General features: G+C 22.6%; 1 protein-coding gene across 1 annotated transcript; it reads right to left on the bottom strand.

Annotated features, from left to right (window-relative positions):
* Positions 1-1,267: 1,267 nt before the first annotated feature.
* EAE98_007252 (uncharacterized protein) lies at positions 1,268-3,340 on the bottom strand (the record flags this gene model as incomplete). The annotated part of the gene is made up of 7 exons (XM_038954874.1): positions 1,268-1,572; positions 1,635-2,005; positions 2,069-2,443; positions 2,496-2,702; positions 2,765-2,888; positions 2,946-3,079; positions 3,141-3,340. 7 exons carry the CDS (start codon positions 3,338-3,340, stop codon positions 1,268-1,270), a joined length of 1,716 nt encoding a protein of 571 aa, XP_038809016.1.
* Between the last annotated feature and the right edge of the window lie 8,493 nt (positions 3,341-11,833).

Below are 11,833 nucleotides of genomic sequence, written 5' to 3'. Positions count from 1 at the left end.
AAAATAATTATAAATTATATAATAAAGTCTGATATATAGTGTTTATATTATATATTATATTATTTTTAATATAGTATTATTTATATATACAATTTTTATTTGTATATAGTTTTGCTTTTATATATAGTTTTCAGTTATATACAATATTACTTGCGTATATAGTTTCGCTTATATATATAGTTTGTATTTATATACAATTTGCATTCGTATACAGTTTGCATTTATATACAATCTTACTTATATATACAGTCTCGCTTATATATACAGTTTCGCTTATATATACAGTTTTGCTTATATATACAGTTTTTATTTATATACAATATTACTCTTATATATAATATATTCCTTTATATAAAAATGTATATATATAGTATTCAATAGAGATATTATATTATATTTTCAATACAATCAATATAATATAACACTATCTTACAATTTTATTACAATTTAGAATAGAACTTTATGAATATACCAAATTTTGTGTATTACAGTTTCAATAAATTTTTACACTTGAGACATTATAATAAAATACCAGCAATCCCCACTAAGGTAGCTTATTGCTTGCTGAAAGCATGGCAGAAGTAATGGGTTTGCATCCATCAACGAAGTCATCAACAAGGACTTTCTCCCAATTAAATATTTGAGACTAGGCTTCGACGACTTCGTTGACGGGCACAAAGTTAAAAACAAAATCAAAACATCAGGTCGGAGCAACATCTCATTTATTCAGTGAAAGATTCGCAGATCTACGATGATGCCGACTCACAGTACCACGAAAGAGTTTGGCAAGATTGAGAAGTCAATCTAATAAATATAACCCATTGTTAGGGCTACCAGGGGCTGAAATTCAGAGCGTTAGGGTGACAAGCTGATTGTGGAATTGGAGAGTTATTTCTATGATTGTTCAAGTAGATCAATGACTGCAATCTAGATCTGGTTGATTCAGCATATTGGTTCGTTCTACTTGTGGGATTTGAAGACTTAGTCTTCCCTATAATTCTGCTAATCACATCTTGTAAATTGGACGAGCGGAAAAGCTTTGATACGAGTTTGGCTCAATGTATAACTCAAATTTGCAGATCACCGATCCAATGACTTTGAAATTCAGTCTGCGAGGACTGGTTTTTATCTGTCAAAACTTGTCATTGCTATAAATACAGTGCATTATCATTGCCGCCTACCAGTACTCTTCAAAGTTCTTGATGATCGACTCAGCTTTTCCCTTGGAATATGATCTCGGAAACAAAATTCAATGACTCAGAAAAGTTCAGACCATGATTTGCTTTTCCTGCCACATCAGTAATGATGACGGGATCTGTGCGGCAGCAAATGCAACCAAAATTCGAAATTGTATATTGTAACCTTCAGCGAATACTCCACGAATTTGCATCTGGACCTTTGGATCGAACGTCTTAATCATTGAAGTTGATTCCAGAATGAGTGATCTTTGCTCTTTAGTCAATATCTTGTCAAGATTTGATAAAATGTTGCTCTTGTATGCGGCAGTGGCAATTGCAATACCAAGAACACCACCTAGTATTCGAAACTGTGTTATGGAACTAACAGCAACGGCTGTGAAGAAGGACCTCAAAGTCAGTCAAATATTTCTGACGGGGGATAGAAATATAAAATACCTTTATCAGCAGGCTCAGATATGGAATACGGTGTGATCAAGAGCAAAGTCGAGAGATTAATGCCCACACCAAAACCTGCGATTACTTGAAACCCATATTGTGATACTGGTGTTACCTCTGAAACGCGTAGAGTGGAAAGCAGCGCAAAGCCGACTATCTGTAAACCGGAACCTATCATGATTAAAAAGATAGGTGGAACTTTAGCTTTTCCAGCTACCACAGTGGACACTATTGACCCAACAGGGCATAATAGCGTGAATGGAATGAGTCTGAAAGCTGCATTGAGAGCCGTGGTGTTGTCAACCACTTGAAATCGTTGAGGAAGTTGGAAGATAGTAACAAAGTATGGAATACCCAAGAAAACTGCATTACTGGGAGAAGAAGGGTCGCATGTTAGTTTCAATTGTCGATCCAACAATGATGATTAGGCTTACAGTATCATTCCAATCCAAATCCGGCTAGTCATGAGCCTCCAGGGGAACACTGGCTCAGCGGTTTGTGATTCTAAGCTCACCAGTCGCTCCCAAAAAACAAAACCAACCCAAAAAATACAGGATACCGTTAGAAGAGCGATTACAAATGCCGATTTCCAATCGTATAACTGTCCGGCTTCTTCGAGTGCTGTGACTAAGAGAGCGGTAGCAACCAGTAGTATTACGGCACCGAGCAGATCAACTCGTTTGAAGACGTTTGTTGAAAACAGCGATTTGAATCCAAAACCTTTGGACGTTTCGTCGCGTTCGTGATTGGGAAATTTGGCAGGGAGATAGAGAACAATCGCAAGAGCGGAAAGAGCTCCAGCTGGCACACTGCGAATCTTTTAGTCTTTGAGAAAGTGATTTGATCAAGGATCAGACTCACTTTAATAAAAATACCCATCTCCAAGTTTTGGAATGATTGAGTGCCCCGCCTAAAACAGGCCCAAGTGAAAATGAAATTGAGTAGACGATTGATATAAAGCTTGTATATCTCGTGTATAACTTCTTAGGCACCAGCTCAAAAAGTATTATGTTACCAAGCGCAAAATTCCCTCCCGAGCCAATCCCTTGAAATGCTCGAAAGATTATACTTTACCGTCGATTAGTCCACTACATCTTTACCACCTATTGGATTAAATGTTGGTAACTTACAGCTGTGTCATAGATTGAGAACTCCCACAAGCTCCTGCAAATATGGTAAATAAACTGATAGAAGTAATTGTGCATAGCTTTCTGCCAAATATGTCACTGAGTTTGCCCCAAATCATAAGCATGCCTATGCAAAGTTATCAGTATGTGCTATTAGCGCTTCGTTTGGGAATGTTTAACTTACTAACTTCACCCAACATGTAGGCAGATGCAATCCAATTGACTTGATTGAAGGAGTTCAAGTCGTCTGTAATTGAAACCAAAGAGGTTGTAACAATCGGGATTTCGAGATTGGTGATAAAAAGAGATAGAAAGATTCTGAGACAAATCAGTACTTCTTGCTTGTCCTTTTGAAGAATAAAAGAATAGAGTTTCGAACGCAGCTGTTATCATGTGAAGTCTTGCACCCTTTAGGTAAATTGTAGGGGATTGACTTGATACCACTTCGAGAGAAATGTCATCGGCTTGCGACGTATCGCTCATGGATGGATCAGATTGAGATACGCTTGACACCTGTGCCTGTAAGTTATGGGCTCTCTTCTCTCCATCCAAACCAAGAGTTTCAATTTGTTTACTCATGCTAGGAACTTGATATATTTTGCAAGGAGTAAAGCTCGTCTCAAAAAATAAAATAGACTGTTATTTCAGGATCTGAGCAAGGTTTTGATGATTTGGCGATTGTATAAAAAACGAGAAATTGCAGCTTGAAAATGACACAAACAAGTAAGAAATTCGAAATGCTGAAGAAAGATTTCATCAAGACTTCATGAAGACTTCCTAAAGGTAACCTGCATATATTGATGTTGGTGGCTATATCTGACCAATCCCACCCCCAAAATTATCCCATAAGTATATTCAGCAGACCTATAGTAACAGCACCGCCAAAAAGACTTTCATCACCAACAGCGATAACTGTTGGTGTGATCTACGTTCTTCAAATAATGATTAATTTTCTGAGTAAGACTGTAGTACGAACCAGACCAACGGTGCCCAATTATCTTGTGTAGACGTAAGATCCCCATGTAATCCTGGCTTATGATCTTATGAAATAAGACGAATACGCATAAGCAGATATTTCCTACAGCGACTATTGCTAAAAACATAGCTTGTCCTACAATATTCCTAACATACATATTTTAAAACACGGTTCATAACTAAAAACTGATTAATCGAAAAAAAATATTAATACCCCATATAGCAAATATTAAAAGTTAAAAAATAGATTGAAATAGATTAGATAGATATTATTAATAAATATAATAGTTATAAATGATATATAAAATATAATTGATTGATATCTTTATATTCTTTAAATTAATAACTTTTGAATAATATTATTTTTATATCAAGAAAAAAAGCTGTTATCAATATATTAATTATTTAATTGATTATATAATAAAAAGTTTAAAAAAAGTTTAATAAAAAATCATTAACATAATTCTAATTAATTCAAATTTAATTTGAAAAACCTTAGATATCTATACATTTATTATTATAGTTTCAAATATCAAAATACAATAATATTTCGATAATAAATATAATAAATAAAAAAATAGGTTTATTATTTTATATATACATTATATTTTTAATACTTTTTCCTTATATTTTCTTATTATATTTCAAATCAATAATATATTCTATAATTATAGATAATGAAATACTTAATAAGAATAAACAAATTGATTTTATATTTGTTAATTTAATAAACAATTATTCTCTAATTTGATATTAAAAATATAATATAGCCTATAATTATATCTTTTTTTTTAAAATTCTCAAGAATAACATTATAAAGTAAATAAAGTTTTATCAAAACTATTAAAAGAAAATTACTATAAATTAAATAATTTAAAGAATACAATCTATAATAAAAAAAATACTATTAAGATTATTAAATTTCAATCTATATCCTATATATCAAACTCCACCTGTATACCCAATTTCATCTATACATCTAGATCTAATACCTAGTCAAACTCCACCCCCTACCCTAAATCTAGTTCTATTAGTTCCAGTAAATCGCTTTTCTTTACAATATACACATATAAATTTATTTTCTAATAATGAAAATATACAATCTCAACCCTTATCACCCGATTCTATTAAAAAGCAATTATTTATAATTATAATAAGAAATAAATAAAAGCAGTAATTATATATAACCTGTATTTGAAAAGTACTACCTACATAAATAAATATATACAATTCAAATTTCTTTTCAAATTATTATTTAGGATCAATGAATAAGATTTATAAATTCTATAATACTCTTTATTTTGAAGCTAAAACAATTAAAGCAAAAATAGAAATATCAATTCGAATATTATATAATTCTAAATATTATATAAATAGGAACATTGATTTAATTTTACTCAAATCGCTCGATTTATTAATAAAATTATAAACCCTTTAAAATCCATATATCAAACAGTTTAAAAAATATTTTTGAAAATATAATAATATATTAGTTTTAATTTTATTCAAATATAATAAAAATCAATAATTATAATATTCTAGTAATAATTAATCAGTCTTTATTATATATAATTAATATTATTATTAAGAAAAATCTATTATTAAGTAATTTGATAAGAAATCAACTTTTAATCAATTATTTTTTTATAATCTAGAATATGTAGTTAATATTTGTATAAATATAAAAAGATATAGAAATCTTAATCGAATTATTATGATATTAATTGACATACTAATATATAATTATAATTTATATATTATAGTTTATAAATATACTAAAGAAATAATTGCTTAACAATATTGGTAGGATAATAATAAATTCAGAATAATTCTCAATCTAAGGTTATAATTGATTATCAAGAAATAAATCAGAGAATATTAAAAAAGATATAATTTATTTATTATATCAGAAATTATATTTATTATTTTAAATAAGGTTGATAATGGGAGATTAAAAAATCCTTAAGATATTATTTTAAGAATTTAATGATTTAATAAGAAAAAAAAATCCTTTTAAATTATTTATATATTATATATATATTATATTTTTCTTATATTCCCTTTTATTATATTACTCTATTTCCTTTTGATAAATTAGGATGAAACTTTAGTTTGAAATTAAAATCAATAACTAATTCAAATCAATCTTGGATATATATAAGCTAATAACAATAGCATTATTAAATAATCTTTATTTAATATAATATAAATATTAATAATAATGAGTATATAATTATGAACAATTTATATTTTAATTTATTTTTTCATATAAATTTACTTTTTTAATAGTTTTTGATTGATTTTTATTTTTTTATTAAGAAAATCTGGTTGATATTCTTTTAAAATAATTAAAATAAATTGAGATCTAATATTTATTGTAGTTTAGTAGATATATTTAGAAATAAAGATATAAACATAATAACTATTAGAAAACAGATTATCTTACCATCCTCATATATTAGTAGGGAATGATTTATACAATAAGTATATTAAAATGTAATGATAATAATATGAAAGATTAATAAGCCCTACTTTTTTATTATATTTATATATAATATTAATTAGTTTGAGATTAAAAATAGCTTTTATCAAAACAGATTACTACAAATTAACCCGATATTATTATACAAATATTCTAACTCAAAGTTAAAGCTTTAATTAAGGATCTCAAAAACGAATTTTTTAATAAGTATATTAATTATATAATAATTATTAAATATTAAAAATAAGAATTTTTATATATACATTTGCTTTTTAATATTCAATGAACAAACAATTCTTATAATAAATTAGAATTAGCAAATAAAGTTATTCTAACTAAACTTTTATTTGTAGAGCTGGATTCTATTGATAAGTTAATTATATTAATAAAAAAGTATATAATTTATAGTTTATATAAAAAGTATAATTCTAGGGTATTATACATATTTACTAAAAATAGAACTACAGCTTTAATTTATTCTAAAAAATTCCCTAAATCATTCCAAAAAAGAATTTTTATATTCAATAATAAAGATATGTATTTATAATATCACTATTAAATAGGTTTTTCTTAAAAGATTAGAAAGTTATGAATACTTATTAATAAGGAGATTGAAATGGATAATTAATGGGTAATTCTTTATAATTTATATTTATTCATAAAATATAAAGCTTATATTAATATGAAAATATATGCTATAGTAAATACTATCAAACATATTTATAAATTTATTTTTAAAGATATAGATAGAGTTGTTTTGGATATAGATAATTCAAGGGTAAATGATAAAATTTATTAATATCTTTTCGGTTGTTATATTAGTATTATCAAAGTGTATTAGAGACTAATAAAATGCGATATTTATTAGTGTTATTTTCTAGTTATTAGATTAACTGTATATATAAAAAACCAACAAACAATTTACTTTAACGATTTTATTTCAAATGAATTAAGATAGAAAATAAATATTAATCGAATAATATTATTAGAGTAATTTAAATATAACAAAAACTATTTATATTATAAAGGATTAATTTATATTATAAATAATATTAAGGAATAAATATATAATAATATTTTCAAAGTTTTGTATTTGAATTTCCCTAAATATATTATTTAGGATTTTTTTAATAAAAATTAAAAAACTAAAAAGATTAAAAAGGATATTTTATTAACTAATTAATTCCTCAAGGTTATTGGGAGAATGTATAATACAAATATATTCTTTAATAAAAGATATTATTTTTGGTGTTTATTTATAATCATTTTTAGTGCAATTGTTACGGTGCCAACTACATTGCCTTCATGCCTCAGGCATACACTATTAGCATATTCTACTTCCTATAAGAGAGTCTTACTCTTTTATAGCTCTTTTATTCTTATAATATAATATAAGTTTTTATTTATACCTTGATAATTTATATTATCTTTTTAAAAGTTATTCTAACTTTATTTCTATTCCAAATCTATTAAAGTTCTAATCTGATTAAATCGATTAGATTTATTATTACTTTATTTTATATTTTAATTATTATTATTCTAAATCTTAATTACAATTATAACTAATTAAATATTTACATTTGATTTATTCTCTTAGTTTTTATTTTTAAATCATATTTTTAATTCTATTGAAACTAATATTTCTTTATTTATAAATTTGTTTAACAATTCAAATACTATATATTTTGCAATTATCCAAACTATATTTGAATTAATTAAGTTATATATAAATACACTTTAAATCTAAATTATTAATATCTAGACTAAAGTTAACAAATTAAATAATACAATTAGTATATTAAAAATCGTTATTCGAAATAATCTATAGATTTTGTATTACTATAAATACCTTATTACTTTTAAAAAGTTTAATAATAATAAGTAGAATATTATAAAGTATTAAAATCAATATATTATATTTCATAATACTATTAATTATTATTTAATTATAAATTACGAAAACAAATTGAAATTTCAAAAAATTATATTCCTTATCAATCTGCTTTTTGATTCTATTTATACAAATAATCAAATACACTTTAATATAATCACTAACAATTTATATAATTCTGATCTTTAGTTTCCTAGATAATATATTATTACAAATATCTAAAACAAATTGAATAAATAATATCAAATTCTTAATCTTTTCTATAAGGTTTTTATAAACTATGATAAATATAGAATAAAGAAAATTCTATTTAGTAATTTCATTACTAAGTTTAAACAACTTACTATTAAATATAGAAAAACTACTGAATAGCAAATTACAGATTTTAAGTTTAAGATTTTATAAAATTGATTAATATATTTATCAACTATTTAAATAAATCTTTTATTATTAATATTAAAATATAAATAATTTAATAATAAAATATTTATAATAACTTAAAGAAAAAAGCTTATCTTAATAATTAATAAAAAAATCAGAGTATTAATTTCAATTATAATTATTTTAATAATCAATAAAAAAATTTAGATATCAACTTCAATTATAATTAATTAAAACTCTATAATAAAAAGCTAATTACTATTATATCTTTTTTTATATCTAATCTCTTTAACAATTCTATATAATTAAATATTACTCAATTAAATTAATACTTCCCAATTCATTATATTCGAAAGTAATATATTAAATTCAGTCTTTACCTTTATTACAAAAAACCAGATTATATTAAAAATAATTATAAAAATAAATAAATTAATAATACAAAATATAATATTAATATTAATATAAGATATACTTCTTATACTAATTGTTTCCCTATAATTAATTAATATAAAAACCCCAAATTCTATTATAATACTGCTATCTCTTCATATCAGAATTTGTTTCTATCTATTAATTATTCCTTAATTACACTATTATACTACACCTCCCCAATCCCCTCTAATTCTATTCAAATATTTAATTTAAAAGATTATATCGAAAATTCTATTTACTTAAAAGAGAATAACAATTTAATTTCTTAACCGAATATATTAAAAGATTAATCTTGATTTATAATTACAAATCGAAATCTTTTATAAAAAATTTATCTTTATAAATTAAAAGATTAATTATATCTAAAGATTTTTTGTATTTTAAATTAATAAATAATAATTTTTTTAAAATCTTAATAGAAATTTCTTTTGTATTTAATGTAATTATTCCATTTATTAATTTTATAAATAATAAAACTACAAATTATAGCTTTATTAATAAAAAAGTTATTTTTAAACTTTGAATATTTATATACCCTTTTCCTTATATCCGTTATTTACTTTTAATTAATAATAAGCCCTTCGATATCTTTTTTCAATATATATTTTTGGATATATAAATCAATAATTATAGGGAAATAGATCTATTTTATATTACTATTTTATTAATTATAGATCCTATAATTCTTAATCTCCTATAATTTTAATATTATAATTCTATTATCAATTGATTAATAATAATATTCAAATTTATATTTATATATTATTCAAAATATTACTACCCTATTAATACTATAATAATTATTATTCCTGATATAGAAAATACTTAAAAAATAATTTTACTAAAAAGTAATAAAATTATATTTAATATTTCTAGATTTTTTTTATAAAAGTTTATTCCAAAATCAGTCTTTATAAAAAGGATTACTAATAAAAGTTTCGAAATTATTTTATTACTATCCCAAGATTAATTCGTAATCCTCGAAATTATTATCGAAACCTTAGAAACACTCAAATCCGAGATATTCGAATCAACCTTCAGAAATGCTTTATAAACCTCAATATCTTTAAAAAAGCCTAATAAAAAATATAATATTTAATAAAAATTGAATAATATTAGATACCTTACTATTATTAGTTTTATTCAGTTTTATAAAGATTAGAATATATATATTACAAAACTAATCTGAAATAAATTGGATATTATTTATAAGTTATATCAAATATTAATGAATAATCCTATCCAATTATATTATAATATTGTAGAAAGCGATATTGAGAAATTTATAGAAAAGATTAATTGTTTAATACTATTTATAATTGATATTCAAAATAGATTATTATTTTAGCTATATAATCTATATATAGAATTTCTATTCTCGTTTACTAATAAGCTTCTTTTTAAATATTCTTAAAATTATAAGATTGAATTTATATTAAATAAGGAATTATTATATAATAAAGGATATTTGATATTCCTAGTCAAATTTTAGATTATATATAAATAATTTGATAATAACTTGAATAAAAGATTTATTTGTAAATTCTATTTCAAATTAATTATTCTATTTCTATTAATTATAAAGCTTAAAGAAAATGTTTATATTTACTAAAACTATTATAGATTGAATAATGTTATTATCAAAAACTAATACTTTTTGTTATTAATTAAAAAGATTCTTAATATTTTATATTATATAAAAGTCTATATCAAATTAGATATTATTATTATATTTAATAAATTAAGGATTATAGAAAAATATAAGTGAAAAACAGTTTTTATAACTTGTTTTAGTTTTTTTGAATTTCTAATAATGTTTTTTAATCTTTATAATACTTCTGTTTTATTTCAAAACTATATTAATTATATTCTTTTCAATCTCTTAAATAGAAACTATACTATATACCTAAATAATATTTTGATTTATTCTATTAATATTATAAATTATTAAAAATAGGTTTATAAGATTATATAAAGGTTGATTGATACTAGATTACAAATTAATATCGAAAAATATAAATTCGAAACTATATAAACTAAATATCTCAAATTAATTGTTATATTTAATAAAATCGAAATAGATCTAAATAAGGTTAAAATAATTCTTAATTGAAAATTATTAATAAAACTAAAAGACTTTTAATATTTTCTTGAATTTGCTAATTTTTATTAATACTTTATTTACAACTTTTCTAAGATTATAGAATTATTTAATTATTTATTGAAAAAGAAATTTATATAATAATAAATTATTAATTACAAAATCACTTTTAATAATCTAAAATAGATATTTGCCTTTATTTTAATTCTTATTATATTCAATTATTATTGTTATATAGTTATTAAAACAAATATTTTTGATTAGGTTATAAAAGGAATTATTTTTTAATATAATAATAAAAGCTGATTATAATTAATTACCTATTTTTTGTTAAAATATAATATAATTAAATATAATTATAAAATCTATAATAAGAAATTACTAATAATTATTAAGTTTTTAGAGAAATAGAAATTCGAGTTATATAGAATTCAGAAACTATTTGAGATTATTATTAATTATAAGAATTTGAAATACTTTATATTAATAAAGATACTAAATTAGAGATAAATAAGATGGGTAAAGTTTTTTTTTAGAATTCAATTTTTGTATTATATATTAATTGGATTATAAGATAGTTTGTCTTGATATTCTTAATTAAAAGGTAGAAGACTGTTTTGTATATATTAATCTTAATAATAATTGGATTAAGAATTACTTGTAAATAGTATTCCCAAAATGAATATTCAATACAATTATATACAGGGATTTTATTAGATAAGCAAACAATGTTATAGATCTTATTGTAATTCTTATAAATATTATTATTTTTAATATTGAAAAGTTAATTGATAATTTTATTAATAA

This window comes from Botrytis deweyae, assembly GCF_014898535.1.
Source record: "Botrytis deweyae strain B1 chromosome Unknown BDEW_016, whole genome shotgun sequence".
Taxonomy (NCBI): domain Eukaryota; kingdom Fungi; phylum Ascomycota; class Leotiomycetes; order Helotiales; family Sclerotiniaceae; genus Botrytis; species Botrytis deweyae.
The sequence above is the reverse complement of the archived record's forward strand: the minus strand, read 5'-3'. Positions and strand labels throughout refer to the sequence as shown.